The sequence below is a fragment of the Anopheles nili genome, chromosome 2, assembly GCF_943737925.1.
Source record: "Anopheles nili chromosome 2, idAnoNiliSN_F5_01, whole genome shotgun sequence".
Taxonomy (NCBI): Eukaryota; Metazoa; Arthropoda; class Insecta; order Diptera; family Culicidae; genus Anopheles; species Anopheles nili.
The window spans coordinates 74,993,876-75,012,520 of NC_071291.1; the positions used below are offsets into that span (position 1 = coordinate 74,993,876).

General features: G+C 48.4%; 1 protein-coding gene across 3 annotated transcripts; it reads right to left on the reverse strand.

Annotated features, from left to right (window-relative positions):
• Window positions 1-1,436: 1,436 nt before the first annotated feature.
• On the reverse strand, window positions 1,437-18,132 carry LOC128721431 (long-chain-fatty-acid--CoA ligase 6). 3 transcript variants are annotated; one of them, XM_053815184.1, is made up of 8 exons: window positions 18,054-18,132; window positions 14,441-14,595; window positions 5,923-6,096; window positions 5,565-5,851; window positions 4,588-5,484; window positions 4,291-4,519; window positions 4,040-4,213; window positions 1,437-3,953 (listed from the first exon to the last, which is right to left on the reverse strand). In XM_053815184.1, the coding sequence occupies exons 1-8, from the start codon at window positions 18,130-18,132 to the stop codon at window positions 3,816-3,818; spliced, it is 2,133 nt and encodes a 710-aa protein (XP_053671159.1). In that variant the 3' UTR covers window positions 1,437-3,815. The 3 variants fall into 3 exon arrangements, with proteins under 3 accessions (XP_053671159.1, XP_053671160.1, XP_053671161.1); XM_053815185.1 differs by lacking the exon at window positions 18,054-18,132 and adding an exon at window positions 15,821-15,902; XM_053815186.1 differs by lacking the exons at window positions 14,441-14,595; window positions 18,054-18,132 and adding an exon at window positions 11,365-11,436.
• Window positions 18,133-18,645: the final 513 nt, after the last annotated feature.

An 18,645-nucleotide genomic window follows, 5' to 3' on the forward strand; every position in this document is an offset into this window, starting at 1 on the left:
CCTTTCCATGACGCCCCCTTGCGGTGTGCATAAATTGTTGCATTCAGCCCGGGGGGAACGATCGGTTCAATCGTCTGCGAAAATGAACGTCCATCCGCGCATCCGGTGAGGCGTGACTATCGACAACCTAATTACAGAACTCATTACCGGAGCATAATTTAACCGCGTGTGCGAGTGAATCCCATTTGGCTGATTCCCAATCGAGCGGAAGACGCGCTGCAACAAATTAATTTCCCGCGTTCCAGCCTGTGGCTCTTCTGTTCGTGTGTGTGCGTGGGTGTTCAAACACGCCTTCGGTCTACCATATCGAAATCGATCAAACTGACCGTAAACTGCCCTCCAGGGAGCGATTACGATGGGGCGGGAAGTTGATTCAGCTAGCCCAGGAAGCTAAGGAAACGAAAAATGGGAAGGTCTGATGAATGCTCGCGCCATCGAACAGGCCACCGGGCCATTGTCGATCCGAGCGCTAGGTGCAAATGGAGTGTCAATATGTTTTATCAGTTGTTTGGTCGGCTGAAAATAGTTTCAAGAGGTCTCGCCGTCGGGTTGGGTTGAACACGCTCATCAAACGATACGGCTGGTCGGAGCTTAAAACAATGCCAATGAGACACTCGTCCGCACACGAGCCGCTCCAGACTGCTGGGTCTTGTTGCGCAAGACCCCACCCCCCAAAGGGGAGGCCATTTGGGGTGGGCCATTTGAAGTGTGAAATGCATCACCAGCATCAGGGAGTGCGGCTGGACAGATGCTCGGACAGACAATGGCAGTCTCGGTTCGGGTTAGTGTCACAGACGCTAATGTTTAACCATCGGGGCTTCAGATGGCTCGTGTGCGTCCTTCAGGGAGCACGGTAGGTGACAGCTAAATTACTCGTACCGAGCCGGTACTCTGATTGAGTGGACGCCGGTTCGGTACAATGGATTTGGCTTCGGGAAGAGCCTGCCATCCCGGTCCCGGTTAAATGTGCATGCATGAGTTGGCACACTAATAGAAGTGCAGTTTGCATTCGCAGGAGCGAAGGGAATATTCGCCTTTAATTATGCCCCTGGAGGGCATCGTGAAAAAAAGAGAGGCGATTTCCGGGCGCTGGTCTGCAAGCGATTGGTAATGGCCTCCAATTCGTGACCAATGTAGACGATTTTTTTTATTTTCACGCAGAGGAAATCCCTCTTCTACAATGTATCAGAGAACAAGTCTTTGCTGACGAATCTTTACTTGCATAGAAGGATGTAGATTAATTTTAACCTTTAATTTATTATTCCTTTAATTTTAACGATGCTATGCTGTTAATAGTAGATCATATCGGATATATTTGAGTCTGTTTTTAAACGAAATTCAATTAAATAATATAGTTTTGACCCTTGAACTCATCAGTCACTTCCACTGTGCATTTTTTACGCAGCGCCATCTATATGTCAATCTACGAGTTTTCTACAGCAATGAGGGGTGGTTTTTCCGGGGTGAAAGTAAAACAGGATACGGTTTGAACCTTGCTGAACGCTTACTAACAAGCTATAAATTCGGACGGTTCATAATATAAAAAGGAAGAACTTTTACTTTCAACTAACTAAATAATTTTATTGTAGTTTTGATCTAAGTATAGGCGCCCAGTAGTAAAAAGTTTCTTTGTGTAATTAGGTTGCTTTACGGGGTTTCTCTTAATAGTGTATGTTTTGCTTGCTTTGTTTTGGGTCGTTTCTTATGATTTCTTTTATAGGGTTTAAATTATTATTAATTTACTTCCTTCGACTCTCTATTTGATTGGTTAGTTCAACTACTACTTGCTTTGCTTTGGGTTTCATTCGCGATCCTAATGCTTCGGTATTATTAGCTTCCGTCACTGCATATCTGCTCTAGCGCATTCTCACTAATTCTGTCACACACCTAATCGATTACCTAAGTCCAACGCGTCGTTAATAAACCATGCGTACGCATGAGCTCATGATACTATTTCGAACTTTGCTTATTCTTCTCATTATATTCGTCTTCCTCCTCACATTCTCATCGATAAAATCGACACCGCACAGTAACATTCGCGTTATCTCCGCGCCTCCGTGACAGCATTTTCAAACCTTTAACATACTTATCTTGCTTATTCATTTCAACTATCCCATCCCGAAATTTCCCGCGTATTATGCCTCTCCAACTCGCTTCAACGGCAAGCTTTCCTTCCGTTCTGGATTTCCCTCTTCCGATTGCTTTCCATTCGTTTGCCTACTAATATGTTAAATGGTAAAATTCATTCCGATGCATCTACTATTCCGGCAGCTTCGAACTGCGTCCGTCTTCTAATTGCGCTAACTCACGTTCACGATCGCTCTCACCAAAACAACGCCGAACGAAACCTTAACCACTAGCACAACGCTTGCCTCCGGCTTCAACAGTTTTCGCTCATGGGGCAAGATCGAAATCAAGCTGAAACTCAGTGCACGAGAGTGACCATATTTTTCCATGGCATAGTTGGTTTTCGCCTCGTTGCGAACAGTCCGTTTGCAGAATATAATAAATTAAATACCACCAGAAATGACGCATTATCGAATACCAAACTAAGCAGTGGAAACGAACGTGAAATCATACCCACTGCTACCTTGCGAGTAGAGCGCCCTTTTTCCTTAGCCGTTGACCGGGGGATTAGTAGATTATAAACCATGACTAGAGTTTCATCGAACGAAGAATAGTGCCGGTACGGCTTGACGAAGCATTCGTTTCATTTTTTGTTCTCTCTTTCTCTCTCACCAGGAAAGCCGTGTCCCTAAATTCATTGGTTTTTATTTCTTCCTAAACGTAACTAGCATATGTTGCTCGTAAATGGTCACCCTAGCCGCTATGTACAGGAGGATGATCCTCCACTGCCGGGACGTGGATGCTACGCACAAACCTACCGAACGGCCGAACAATAAGTTATAAGCCCAATCAAGTGGGATCAAACGTTGATAATAAGTGTACTCAGTAACGCTTTTTTGAATTGGAATTTGGCGCCTAATTGATTGAAACGAAGCGTCGAAATGAACTCGTTCCTTTCTACTGCTAATAAAGAGAATGCACGCGCGTACTGCAGCGGGGATTGGTTCCGGTCGCAACGTCTCCCTTTGGGCGTCATCGAAGACCGAAGAATTGACGAAATTTCATCAGTTAGCGTTAGGCTTGTAACAATAAATAACTTGCTTTTTCCCTTTCTCTAGCTAGCAGTTGCTTGTGTGAGCTATGTAAAAGCGGTAGCGATTTGGTGTAATAATGACGATGATATAAACGTGCACCTTATAGGCTAATCTGCCGTGGTCGCGAAACTAGGTAGCGGTGTGCACTGGGGCCGTTTCGTATTTGTTTGCTGCAGGAAAAGTGTCGCTTTTTATTTTACAGACGGCCAACCTCAAGCTCAGACTCAGGCCGGTACGGTTTTTTTTTACACTGACAGGTTTCGTGTTCGGTTCGCGCAGCCAGCCGTAACAGTAAATGTGAAAAAAGATGTACCGGAACAGTAGTTTCGTATTATTCCTTGCGTTAAAGTTAAGTAAATCGTTCCTATTCGATCTCCAGCCCCCATTTCGGGCTTCCCCACCACCCTAACAAACGTACACACGCACACTTTGTCCTATTCGAACGGTAGTAACATACAATACTAGCCGCAATCCCGCCAGCGAGGGATTGCCGGGAATAAAGGAACGGACGACCTGTTACGTAGCGTTCGGTTTTGCTTCGCTTAAGGAACCCTCTTGTCGTCCTGCCGTCGCACGGAGGACGAAGCACCAGGTGCACCGCGCGTGATAGAGTAACGATCCTTGCTACGATCCGATCCACTGCTACCGCTCCGTTCAGTCCAGGTGTTTGTACATGTCGTCCAGCTGGGGTGCGAAGTAGCTTCGGATCTGCGGCCGTCGAGATTTGAACGTCGGCGTTAGCAAACCGTTTTGCACCGAGAACGGATCCGGATGTAGGTAAATGTCTTTGACCTAGCGAGAAAGAGAGAGAATAATACTTTAATGACTCTAGGATCTCCATCAGAACAACAAACGCGCGTTTGGATGACGAAACATACCTGTTCGAAAGACTTCAGTCCAAACTCTTTACCCCAGAGTATCATGTCGTTCAGGATGAGCTGCTTGACGTCCGGATTATTGCACAGTACGCTCAGCGTGCCGGGAATGTTGTTCTCCTGGGCCCAGCTCTTGATCACCTCCACGTCCGGGACCACGATCGCCACTATGCAGCTCTGCGGGGAAGACAAACAAACCACACCATTCAACGTCACATCAATCGCTCTTGATCATGCGTGTCCTTTTCACGTACCTTTAAGCTTTCGCCATGCACAAACACCTGCTCCACGTATTGGCTGCGGATGTAGGCGTTCTCGATCTTCTCCGGAACGATGTACTCGCCCTGGCTAAGCTTGAAGATGTGCTTCTTGCGATCGATCACCTTTAGCGTGCCGTTTGGCAACCACTGTCCAATGTCGCCCGTGTGATGCCAACCCTCGGGGTCGATCGCTTCTGCCGTGCGCTTAGGATCTTTAAGGTACCTGTGGAGCAAACATGCCGTAATTTTCACACAAATCTCATTTCCACCCAGTCGTCCATGCACACTTACCCGATGAAAACGTTCGCTCCTTTGACGCAAATTTCTCCCTGCTGCTGGGAGGCATAGTACTCCATCTCCGGCACGTCGACCAGCTTGATGCCGTTGCAAGCAACTGGTGGCCCTACGTGTCCTGGAACGAAGTCACCTTGTACGGTCAGCGTGATCGGGGCAGTACACTCCGTCTGGCCGTATCCTTCGCAGATCAGACAGCCAAGTGCGGCCCGAGAGAACGACAACACTGCCTCAGAAAGGGGCGCCGAACCAACGACCATCAGGCGCAACCGACCGCCGAATCCTTCCTGGATTTTCCGGAACACCAGCTTATCCCAGATGCTGTTCCGTCGCACGATGCCACGCTTGATTTCGGCCTCTTTCGAGCTAAGCGCCATGTTCAGCAGCAGCTTCTTCACCGACGATCGCTGCACCTCGGCGAACACTTTGTCGTACACGCGGTTCAGAAGACGCGGTACGGCCGGCATCAGCGTCGGTTTCAGTGCCTTCAGGTCGTTCGTCAGTTCCTTGATGTCACCCGAAAAGAATCCAACAGCTCCACCCATGTAATAGACACCGTTCTCGCAGCAACGCTCCAACATATGAGCCAGCGGCAGGAACGACACCATGACATCTCCGACACGTGGTCGATGAGTACCGAGCTGCAGCAGGACACCGGCCACCCCAGACAGGACATTCGCGTGTGTCAGCATCACGCCTTTGGGGTTGCCAGTTGTGCCAGAGGTGTAGCAGACCGTGCACAAGTCAGTCGGTTGTGGTTCCAGCTCGGGATGGTCGTTAATGGCGCCCATTTTCTCTACCTCGTCGAACGTGTGCACATCGATACCGACGTTCTTCGCTCGCTGTAGTGTCGCTGGACGCACTTCCTTGATTGACACGAGCTTACGCAGCGTCCTGGTCGAGAAGGAATCGAATATTTAGCCTTCGGATCACGTGACTGATCGCTTCTACTCCGGTGAGTGACCAAACCTTACCTCGGGGCCTTATCGAGTAGCAGGTTCACCTTCTTGTCATCTTCCACGACGACGACCTGCATGTCCGTCTGGTCGACGATGAAGGCGCACGCATCGGGACCGAGTGTGTCGTACAGCGGGACGACGACCAGCGAGTAGCAGTAGCAACCCTGCTCGAACAGGATCCATTCCGGACGGTTCTGCGAGTAGATGCCGATGTGTGTGTTCGGTCCAGGCCGTAGACCCAGCGATATCAGACCCGAGCCGAAGTTCTTTGCGCGCAGTAGCGTTTCATTGAAGTTCATCCACTGGAAAAATGTGATAGCGTTATGCATTTTGTACCATTTTGGTTTCATCCCTGTCGGTTAAGCACCCTTACCTGATATGGTGACTGTAGGTTTTCCCGCCAGCCCAAACAAGGCCCGTTGTTCGATACATAGGCACCTTTGCGGAAGGCCTGATAGAGCGTTCGTACGTCATCCTCGAGGCAGCTCACGAACTTGCCGTCTTTCGCTTCCTTGAAGAACTTTGACACGTGTATCTGTTCCGGGCCCTGTCGAATGGAAGTAGAAGAGAAACGTATTCGATATGCAATACTCGCTTACACAATGTCTCTGGTAGCGATTCTGAGCACTTGCCAGAATAGGCCAACATCGGCCAGATGGCGACAAACTCAACAGATCATTAATTTAGACTTCCTGCTCTCAGTCACCGGAACGTCGTGCACGTTTAGTGGCCTACCCTCTCCCGTTTAAAATCGAACGTAATTTTGCACTGGCCATAAATCATGTTTTACGCCTCCACGGAAACGAGTTTTTGGCTGCGAAGACCTGCTCTCAACAGGCGATTTAGAATGATTTGTTGTGTGTTCGGGAGGGTTGTGATGTTCTCCCATCGTCACCCAAAGAAAAAACTGCATCCTCTTTCACACTCCGATATTGGGGCCACTCGCATTTTGGTACTATTGCATTAATCCTGCTGAGAAAAGTGGACGACGTGACGATGTTGGATGGTAGTCGAGCGAAATAATAAAACCACCGATGATGATCGGTGGTCACAAGAGCGATCTCCAAGCACGTGCGCGCATCTGCGAAATGGCCGTGAGCCTATTTACGGCGCAGTTATTTATTGGAAACAACAACCCAAGAAGACCACGATCCTCGTATATGATCGCACCCGTCGAGGGAGACACCATAAATTTTCCACTCAACCAGTGCAGCACTGCTTGAACGAGGGTGACTTTACGTTTGTTTTTCACCCCACATCGGACAACCCTTTCGACGCACCAAAGGGAGGCCACTGGACAGACGCAGCGCACTTGGTGGAAAACGGCCAACGAAAACAATGGCCATAATGCACACGAAACTACGCTTTATGACAGACTGCGGGCATTCGCAACGCCGAACGAGCTACTGACGATCTATTCGGAGTGATATTTCATCGCAAAGGAGCGCACAGTGTCTTGTGCGAACAGATTTAACGATCACTGTTTTACGACACTCCAATGTGTTTAGAGAACCACGGATCGATGTGGAAACGCCGCAAGAGTGCTAATTACGGCGAATGAGCGCGAATAAAATATGATGTTGACGTTGAACGGGGCAATCTCTTGTGTGGCATTAGACATAAATCCGGACGCGTGACACCCCATTCGAGATTGGTGTTTTGGGATTTTCTGCCACGAGAGTCGTTTGTTTCAACAGACAAGTCAACCTAATTCTGTGCTCCTCGTTTCGTTGGACAAATCTCACTCCAGTGTCGGAGATTATGTTCACTAAACCCGCAAACCGGGATCAGCTGGCGGGCGCCCACTCGAGAACTCGATCAGACAAAGTAAGAAGCGCCACGCTAATCGTGATGATCACGTCTCGTATCCTCCCGCTCGAGGCCGGGGAGTTATGCCATCATCGTGGTTCGTTAAAAATAGTAACCACCAGCAAACGAACGCGCGCACGTTTGTCCACGATTTTTCACGAATTTTCCAATGCCAACCGCAGGCGGTGCCGTCATCATCGCCTGATTCCGTCACGGCTATTAGCCGCGGAATGGTGGCTTCGGGCAGCATTCCACTCGTGTGCTGAAGGGAAGCTCTGGCTGATTGACCGGCAGCTGGCTGGGTGGCTTTGCTTCCGGAAGCGCGCGCGACATTTCACGGCCACACCGAGCCGGTACACGATCCGTTGGGGGCGATTTTGGTGCCAAGAAAACCCCGAACAGAGGCGAGAGATAGAGATGCACACATGAAATAAAAAACGATCCCTCCCCCAAACATGCTGGCATGCGATGATTGTGAGATGGCATTTTTCCCCCTTGCTGTCGCTTCAAAGTTCAAGTTCAACCTGCGAGACGATCAAGCGAGGATCACCGATCGGTGGGCGCACTTCATGCTTATTTTAATCTCCCGGTTTGTGAACAGGCGCAAGTTTCCGTTAGCGATCAACGAACTGCACACCATTGCGGGTGGGTTTTTTTTTGCGACTAATTCACCACCATCCCTGCCAGATCGGCCATTTTCGGCGTGCAGTTTCGGGCAGCCGGCCTACGTAAACACAAATATCGTCCGTTGATTTATTTATTGCAACCCAAAGCGCACTGCCGACAGTTTTTTCGCTCCTCGAGAGATGGCCAGGAAGCGCCACAGGATGTCATATCGGAAACGTGATCCGTCTGGTGGTCGAAAGGCCCCGAAAGCACTACATCAACACTGGGCGGTGTGGAGAGAAATACAGATTAAGGGTTTGGTTTATTTTGCGATGGAAAGAACAATATTGACGGTTGGATGCATGCCAACGGAAACACACTCTGTCTGTGGAGATCCTCGGCCTCGAACAACAACAACAACAACAAAACACATCGCGTCGAAGAGAAGGGGAACTCTCGACGGTACGGCGAGAAAATAGATTTGTCAGTTTGTGAAGTCAAGAAACAATAACGAACCGAAACATAAATCGACGTGCAACGTAACCGCCCTTGGAGCAAAAGTCTACGGGTGGCCAGTCGTCGTCGTCGGGCGACTTGGTAATTATGTAAAATTAGTGTTAACAACGCATCCGCGCAGCCCTCCACCGGCGTCAAATTCGGATCGCCGGGGGAGAGTGTGTCAGGAAAAAAAACGTAAAAAAGCGGTCTAGTAACAGAAACCAAAGAAAGGAATAGAAAAAAAGGCTGGCAAAACGGGACAATAAATTACCTTCGCAACAAACTTAGTGCACACAGTGCCATAATTTACTGTCAAGGTCCTGCCGACCGTGCCTCGCGTGGTTCGCGATCGTTCTTGGGAGGAGAGGTCAGAAACACACACACCCAGCTCGACGTGATTGACAGAGGAAAATTCATCCCTAAGCTGCAGCAACGGCCGCGTGGTCGACGTGGCTTCGTCACCTCGTGTCTGGCGCTGTCAGGGCACGAGGATTAATGATCTCCTCTCGTAAGAGGATGCTCATGTGATTGAATTGGAAGGAAATTGACCACTTCCAACTCGTGACCACAGCAATCGCTCGATCGCATGCCATTGTTCCGTTGGCTGGGAATTGAGGGACGTGGGTCGCGGAAAAAGGACACTACGTGTGTTTCCTAGCGAAGGGTGAAGGTCACATCGCAATGGCGGCAGGTCGACCAGCCTGCATGGTTGCATTTTGTGGCGCAGATTGCGAGTAGTTTTCCCTACCCGTGGTGGGTCACGCGCTCATGCATTCGCCACGAGATCCTCTTTTGCTTCTTTCCCATTCCGGAAAGTAGCTTTCTCGTTTGCATCCTCTTTTCAACAGGGGAACGTGATGCGACATTTTCATACGGAAACCATCACCACCTGTTCCGAGGGCAGATAGATCTCGTCCGCAGCCGGGCCCGGGTGGAACCTGGGAGAAGGGGTTGCAAGATTAATTAAAATGCCGCACATCAACGGCATAGAATGTAACACTGGCCACTGGGATGGCGTTTGTTTGCTGTTCGTCGAACCGCGTTTGTTTTGAAACGCCAGCATCCGAAAAGCAACGACAGCGGCAACGTGTGCCTCTTGCGATCTCGCTGCGCCACCTGGGATGGGATTTTTCTCTCTCTCTCTCTTTCTTTTAGGAAGCCACCGGGTTGAAATGTTACGAAAATTGTTGTGATTTTTCGAGAATCATCCCTGCATTTGACCGAACGATAATGTCCCGAAGGATGAAGGATATGTGTGTGAGCGCGAAAATAATTGCACTTTTACGGGCGCGCGTTAATCTTGCGCGTTTTCCCGCGATTGTGAAAACCTGCCGAATTAAAAGGGTGTTATTTTTACATTCAACATCCATCCCCGCGGCAGGATCGTTCAATGAATCATCCACCGTCCACGCGCCGTTTGATGTCAGATGGTGACCTTTCGCGCGGGTCCGATATGAGCAGTGGCGTTAAATGGTTGCAAACGAATGGAGGCGATATTCGAGGCACACGTCTGTCACTGCTCGGAAAAGCTGATAGACAGTTTGATGTCATACGTAATTGGGACGACAACGTGGTGCTAGATTTCTGATCGAATGCAGCACATTTTCGCGGCCTAGATCTGGATTGATTACAGCCAGGAAGTGAGCCGTTGGATGTGTTTCTTTAGAGAGCTTGTTTCATTATTCTAAATTAGTGAACTTTAGTCGAAATTCTACAAATTTTACTCGACACTTGCTATTAGTCAAAACTGATTATACCATTTGTCAAATGATATATTAAAAGTGTGCTAAATTCGAAATGATTCTTCCGAACGCACCGGATGAGGTAATACTCGCAGGATGCATTATTAAAAGAACACCCGAGCAAACGTGGCGTGTGTTTTATGTAATTCACGGGAAAACATGATCTGGTAATTATCATACCCCAACACGCCGACGACAACCAAGGTCCATCCCATCCGGTAGGTAACACAATACCGACCCTGAATTGCCGGTAAATATCACCGGACGGACGACGTGTTTAGGTTTTTCGCGTCAACCGCCTTTTGGCCTCTGCTGCTCGCGAATTCTAGAGCAGCATGCGCCATTGTCGGCGTAATTATGTCGACAGTGGTTTGAACGAAATCATTTCCTACCGACCCGGCTCACCGCCGCCTGGCAGATTGCTGCTAAGCTGCTTGAATATCACCATCATCAAGTGGCCCATTACAGCACCAAAAAATCGCCAAAATGCCAACCTCCTGCGGGGGCAGCAAATGAAATATCAACCCCAGCCGTGTGTGTGTGGTACGATCGGGGGCTTAATTACCCGCAGCGGAGTCCGTGTTCCGGCCGAAATGTGCATCACATGACAGCCGGCAACGCTCGCGGATGAGTGGGTTTTTCTTCATAAATTTTCCACGCACCAACGGCCGTAGCAATGGTGCAGGAGTAGCGTCAGCAGATACCAACCGGGCAGTGTTGGGTCAAAAATATGGATCTGATTATTCCGAACCGAAGTTTTGTTAGCAAACATCGCCACCAGACGCCAGATTCATTGAGAGTCTCTCGCGCGGGGGTTACCAGCAAGAGGGATGCAAAAATGACGGCATTTTCCGGTTCCGCTGGATCAAGTGCGTCACGTCGTGCTGCTACAAACGAATCTAAAACAAAACTCCCACCTCATCCGCTGTTGTACGGTGGGTGCATTTTGGCGGGTTTGGCAAAACAAAAATTTCAACAGCACACCGAAATTCACCGCAAATTGAGCGTATAAAAATAAGTTCCACTCGAGCGGTGGCCATTTTTCGATAGATTAAAACCAGACCCCGTAGTTGCTTGGCCGTTTCTGTAACGGCAGCCTGCTTGAGCGCGAGAATCGACAGTTTGTATTAGACGCTTAGGACTCACGGGGTCGCCATTACCTTCAGGATGTCACTTTGAAAGCTGGGATTTATCGGTAACCGGACCGGTTCCTGTGAGCCACAGCATGACATTTTGTGGCCGTGTTTTTCTTTCTGCTCGTCGTCCGTCACCTGGTCACCTTCTATCTGCGAGATCGTCCTCGATCGTTTCGCCTGCACCGCAACTGCAGCGATCCACGGCGGCCTGTTAAAGGGGTTACTGGTGCTTGCAAATGTTTAGTTTCAAGCAACACTTTAAACAACCACACTAGCTCTCGCTCTCGTTCGCTCTTTATCTCTTTTGGCTTGTCTGTCTCGGTATTGCGCGCGTGTATATCCTTGAGCTAATATTTTCAACCCGAGCGAACGTAGATCATCTCATCACAGAGCGCGATCGCGCGCGTCCTGGTTTGTGCCCGTGCTCGGGTGGATCATAATAATTTTTCACCCTCTCAGCGCGATCGCAGTTTAGTCGTCCCTTCCCGTCACACTACCGACACACCTCGCCATCGGTAGCAGCCCCGTCGATCGGCGATCGGGCTCAAGTTAAGTTTTAATCGTCTTTCCTTCACTTCGCACAACTTAACGGGACGGTTCCCGCGCGACCCGGCTGCTGGTAGGACTATTATTTTACGCTGCTATTTTAAACCGCAGCACCATCTTCGTCTGTCCTGCCTCGGAGCACTCTCGTTAGACGCGCAAATCGTCACCAAAATGACACAAAACTACCCGATCGAAGACACTAGCACACCAGGAGAATATCTCTCCAAATATGGATCTCTGAGGCAAGAGAGACCTTAGATTCTCTTGTAAGCTTATCTGAACAATCCAGTAGAAGCACCGCGACAATGATCATCGATCAACGCACAACATAGCTATGCCCGAACAGTTGTTCAATTTCCTTGGTGAAGTATTTTTATCCTATTGTTTCACCCTAAGCAAGCACCTCCGACCCAATGTTAAGGACACGATTGTCGGAACGCGAACACGCGCTTAAAGACCACTCAAGTCACACACGTCCACCGGCGGCGACGACTTCTAGTTCACTGACCAAAAGGCCAGATCTCACGATCGCGAGCCAGCCGGTGTGTGTGTATGTGTGTTTGCTCGTGCGCGGTTCCGATCGGCGCGGGAAAATCGTTCTTAGCCGGCGCTTTTCCTCTGCTAATTCTTCAGTTCCCTTCCCAGATGGGGAATCTCCTTTCTAACCCGGTTTTTCGCAATGAGCTAGCGAACTATACCTGCCGCCCTCGTGCAGCGGAGAGAGAAAAGAGATCATATTTAAAGAGGACATGTTCGGAATGCTCTCTTAAGTGTCTTAAGTGCACGTCGTTACACCTGATCTACGGCGGGTAGAGCATGCTGGTTGATATGCGTACGTGACGTGTCTGACAAGTGAACCGTGCAAAGATGATGCAATCCAGCTTCAGACGTTTGCTGGTTTTCATGGGAAATATACTCTCATAAACGTAGTCTTTCTAAAGTTTAAGGTCAAGTATGTATCGTACAAATTAGCTTGAAAGCTAGCTTGTTCCTGTAAAACGTATATGAAAAGCTATTTCATTTAATTATAAGCATTCAGGAATTCTCTTTCAGAGTTACTCCTAGCGTTAAGTGGCTTTGTGGCAGTTTAAATCATCGTTATTTTTCGGTAAAAACTATTACACTTTTTTGGGGGTATACCAAAACGTGCTCAAATAGTACGCAGTATGGAACTCAAGGTTTCTGTCATTCCGAAGGTCTTGCTCATCACAAACGCGCGCATATCGCTTTACTCGTTTACGCATCTGGTTCAATTCACCTAGCACTCCATCGAAATCGATCGAAATCGATACAAATAAACGACTGCGCTTGCACTGTGGAGATGAGAATTAATTGTAAAAAAAACTCGTCTGTTCTAAATGCAAATAACAACCGCGAAGGCTAATGTTTGCCACTCAATGTCCACAGATGTTAGATTTGCCACAAAATCACACTCATTGGCGTTTCAACGACTTGGCCTCTCAATCTTGCAGTAACACTAATGGATGGTAAACAAACATGGCGTAATGGTGAAATTCGCAACAAAACTGATCGTTAACGCCTGTCGGCGCACATCCGCCGGGATTTGAGAAGGTTTATGAGTATTTATAGATGAATTAATAAGATCAACATTATCTACTGTTGCCGGGACCACCCGGCTCGAGAGCAAACGGCCAAACGATAACCGCTGTCATCGATCCAAATGCACATCAACGATCGACGCCGCTGTGCGTAAATATTTAATTATCGAACCACCACCGAAATGTGGCATTTGCAACGATCGGACCTCGCGATCGGATGGGAAGTGCGATTTACTACCCGGCGCTTCGCCATCGATGACGTGGAAAACAAGCACCCGTTGCTTCGGTTCACATCACGCGTACCAAACACCATGCGCCTCCATCAACGAGCGTTTAATCGGTCGGAATCGCTGAAAGATGCAAACAAACGATCCGTTCCGCACACATGGCGCGCACATATCGACGATCCGCGTATCTGCGGGGCTTTTCCTGTTCCCTTCAATGGGCAGCAGTTAAACTGAAGAGACTCATTAATTCAACCATCGCCAGACGCCTTCATCGAAAAGTGGTTCCCGTCGTGTTCGAGCATAACCCAACATTCTCGACCAGCGGTAGCTCCGGGGTGCTCGGTTGCGTACTGGTCATGAGGTTAGCATTTCTGCACCTTTTTCGTAGTGCTATTCTTAGCTGATAGCGAGCCGTCCGAACAACAACGCAAATAACATACCATACCGCGAGCACCACGCTGCCGGTACAGCGGCGAACAACCAACTGACAGCGGGAATCTATTTATGTTTCGCACACCGGTCCGGCATTTCTGACGGCCCGTTGATGATGCCACCTTGGCCACGAGTGACGCCGTACCGTGACATACAGGATCGGCCGGGGTGGGATGTCTATCTGTGTGTAGTTTTTTTTTGTTCGCCCTTTCGTTACTATGGGTGGCGGCCACGACGTCATCGGTGCGGTCATGTGCTCGTGCTCTGACGACGCTCCCGAATATCACAGCCTCACCCGCGAAGGGGGACACTATCAATTGGGCGTACGGTACTTACGGCTTCTATTGGACACTGGTTATCTAGAGGCACTAGCGGTTTCTCCGAGACGGGTCTGTTCGATAAGTAGTAAGCTGTTGCAGCTGCAGCCGCCGTCAGTGCGATGACTCCGGTCGTACCCCCGATGCACTGTAGGTTCTCCTCGATCTCGTCAACTGGAAGATGTAAAGTGGGGTAAAAAGAGTGACATTAGTTCGGCATTTTCGCTATTTTCCGAAGAAAATGATCACAGTCGAAAGGAAAGAGACAGAAAATACTGTGTTGCGCCTGCAAGTAGGCAAAGCTAAGGCAAACTAACGTGCTGCAGCCAAGACTCATTCTAACATTATACCAGTTTTTCTATTACAATATGATTCATTTCAACATTAGTTAGATAAAGTGAACGCTAATCGTTATCAAAAAATGAAACAAATATTTAATTTACAAACAATACGTTAAACTATTATTGGCTTGTCGTGATAGCCCCTAATTCATACAAACTTTAATCTACAACTTCGTGAACTCGATCAAATATTTCATTGTTATTTTTCGTTTTTATACAATCAATCGAGCACGTTAAATGATTGATCAACCTCCTCCGTCACATTTAGATGGAATATTGGACTTTTCCCTCCGATAACGTCGAATAAGTTCACCCTGAGCGAGTTCATTATGTTCCTCTATACATAAACAACTCATATCAGCTGGTTCCCCTTATCACCACAGTAAGTAGCGACAAAGTACATTGCTCAGGTACAGAAACGAAAACCAATATAACCCGACCACTCTTTAGCTTATCAGTTCCGCGTGCGCTCAAGGTTTTAAAAGTGAACTGTTTTTTTTTCGCACCTCCACGCTCCGTCATGATGTTTCACTTTTCATGTAACTTATGATCCAGCAATGCATGACTCGTGCAAAACAGACCATTCATCGTGACGTTCGCATTCCCATCAACCCGTTTCTCGCGCTTTCTCGCTCATACACCACGTGTAGAGCGATTTCCATTTATACACGGGCAAGCTTCTACCTTCGATCGATGATCGTGCTAAAGCGCACCATTTCAAGCGACTTCCTAATCAATACACACACAGAAGACAGGAAAGGCCGGTTTAATGTAAGCTGCACGTGACAATCCTGTTCCGACAATCTGGAGATCTCCCCGTTTGCAACCGATCGAAAGGGGAACTTCAGGTGAGTCAGGAAGGTGATCTCGGAAACCCATAGGTGGCATATGCACACAACCAACACCCTTGACGAATGGCATATTGTGCCGCAAAATCAACGTGAAGCTGAAGATGAACGACACAATGTAGCAAGTTTGGTTCGGTGTCCCACCCATCTTCTTGCAGGCCAACCGCAAAGGTGTCAATTCTTAAGCCGACGTAACTCCCGCCACTTTACCGCAGGTTTTGATGGTCTTCAGCATGTTATTGGCCGCTGGTTTTCCTGGTTCGCGAATTCACAGCCACTCTCTCTCTCTCACACACACTCGAAATGTTTTCACTCTTTGGGCAATGTTTACTTTCACTCTGTACAAGCAGCTTCTTCCCCGACGGAGAGAGTTCCGTCGGGCGAGAGAAAGTGAACGCACAAAAGAGTGCGGAAAATTAAGTTCGCGATCGCGAAAATGAGACCGCACCGGGCAGCTCGGAAAGATCGAGAGAGCGATCGCGGTATGACCCGTGTTGGGTTGGAAATGAAGGCTGAAGATCGCCTTGCCCCGGGTTTGTAACACTTAAATATCACAAATGCGTACGCAACCCGTCTGCGGTGGGCAGCAACACACCAGAGCGCGACCGAGTACTGACTGCCGCGTGTTGGCCGGTGAGGCCGGCATTTGCGCCTCGCGAATCGCTCGCAAACACACGCGTCCATCTCTCTTTCCAAGGGAACAGGGAGGCAACCGTGTCGTACTTCTGTACCACTCACTGTACCCCCAGCGCGCCACGGAATCCACGCAACGTTGCTCGCTGGGTGAGATAAGAGTGTAATTTTTCGTGATTACAGCATTACAATTTTTCCACCACTCTGCAGCGCCAGCCCCGAGGAGGGTGAGAATTCCACCCTTGCACGCTTACTAATTACTACGCCGGGTTTTGGTGAACCACGATCGATGGCGCCCGTGGGTGGATCGATTAGCGGCTGACCAACGCGGTAGATCGTCACGCACAGACGCACGACGTCCAGAAGTGGTGGTGTTCGAATTTTCCGTAAACATGCGGGAATTCGCGAGTCAAGAGCTGGGAAGAGATGGGGTAAGTTTTCCCGAGAGAATCGCCATCGTTGACTGCGCGTACCGGGCCGCGTGTATGTTGCGCAGAAGTCTCCCGTGTCTTCGATGCGTCGGGGATAGCTATAATAATGCGCGAGGTGAACGATCGAGGGCCCGGCCGTTGGCGATGTTTACAAGCGTCTCATCGATAACATTGACGGATTGGAAGGCGTGCAAGGGAGTGGTTGTTGAACCTGGCCGGAAAATGTCCCCTACCCATATCGATAAGCTGGCGGCATTCGTAAAGGCGTAAGTGACGGCTGATTTATTTAACAAAAAAGGATCAGAAACACGTGTGTTCTTTTTGACACAAACAAACAGATCTGCACACACAAAAAAAACAAACGCTCATCGATTGAAAAGGGGATAATTATATTATTGTCAGATTTCAGGCACTACGCAAATGAATTTTGATTGTTTTAATTTTACGAGCTATCAGACTAAACCCGTAATAATCAGTATTCAACGCGCGGAGGCCAAAATAATTAAATCCATTACTTCCACATCACCATTACCGTTCTTTCCACCATCCGTTACCATTGCGGGTGCGATATCACATCGTAAATGCATTTTAATGAACGTCCAAATGTGCCCCATCGCTTCACAAAGCCTTGACCTTGCTGATAGCATCGCAATCTTTCGGCACACACTGTACCCAAAGCGCTCTAGCTAAGTCCGGTGGCTTACCACGGATCGATACGAAATCGATACCGCAAATGCCGTTTTCAACTCTTCGCTTCGTTTCTTCATTCGTCGAACCCATTACACGAAGTTGCATGATGTTGCTAATTCTGGCGTAATTACATAACATCCCTTACCCTTTCCTCGGACGCAAATGGGATCGCTGCATCAATCATACTAAGTTTCCTTCGAGCGATAATGTGGATTTTCCACCAATGAATGCGATCGACTCCGTAGCTGAACTTTTTTTATGACCACGGTGTGCCTTTTTATCCCTGACAACGTTTATGGTTTGATTAATCCTGCCTCCTATGGCACCGAAAACGCAGCGCGTTGTCAAGCAGATATCCATTAAAATGTGACGTCATGAATCGGGACCGGAATCGCAAAAACCGGACTGAGATTGCTTCTTTTCGTTCGGCTAGATAGCGAGAATGACTGCGAAGCTTGTGGACTTGGCGTGATAAAACGACAGCCGCAATTGAATGAGTAAATATTGTATCGTAAATGTACCATTTTTTAAGCTCATAGATTTTAAACGTGAATCACTACTCAATTTAGCATTTTCTGTAATCCAAAGAGAGTAGCAGGATAATAAAAACATCGTCCTCTTAAAAGGACGTTAAGGGGTTTGACTACCTTATGTAATATTGTTGAATACATTCATTGATAAATACTTACAAAATCCGGTCGTGTTGGACATGATGGCTTTCGTTGTTGTTTTAAACCACGTCAGAAAACTAGCCGGCACTAAGAACATTCACTTTCACTGCTCTCACTTCCTTCGATCGCGATTCTCGCGTCGTCCTCGGCTTTGACACAAAACCTTGTTTGAACAGTTGTATCGATACCACTCCGGAACGGCTCTCCTAAAGGCTTACAGGAGCTGGAAACCGGTTTCTGGTTTTCCGATTCTGTTTTTGTTTCTCTTCCGCAACAAATATGCACTCAAAAGCGATCTCGCAGATCCGTCTCGCTGCAACTCTGAGCTGATGTTGCCTTTATTTCGCACCTAACACTCGCGATTTCGCCTCCCGTTCGGAGCACTGTGCGAATGTGCACTCAACGTCGTACTGCGACTGCTGGGGTTGTAGGTTGCATGTTGTCTCAGCTTTGCATCAGTGCTGCTCCAGGGCCAGATCCCGCGTGCTACGTCCACTTTCACACTCTTTCACTACGCACACACCTTGCGTCACTCGGTGCCACCGGAGGCCATTCTGTGCACAGCGAAATGTACGGTTCACGACTCGGGATCACTGCAAAAACCAAAGAT

Coding starts and splice junctions, on each gene's coding strand:
- LOC128721431 (XM_053815184.1), bottom strand. CDS start 18,132: ATGTTCTTAGTGCCGGCTAGTTTTCTGACGTGGTTTAAAACAACAACG. Junction 5,852..5,922: donor ACCTACAGTCACCATATCAG/GTAAGGGTGCTT, acceptor ACATTTTTCCAG/TGGATGAACTTCAATGAAAC. Junction 4,214..4,290: donor TGCATGGCGAAAGCTTAAAG/GTACGTGAAAAG, acceptor TCTTCCCCGCAG/AGCTGCATAGTGGCGATCGT.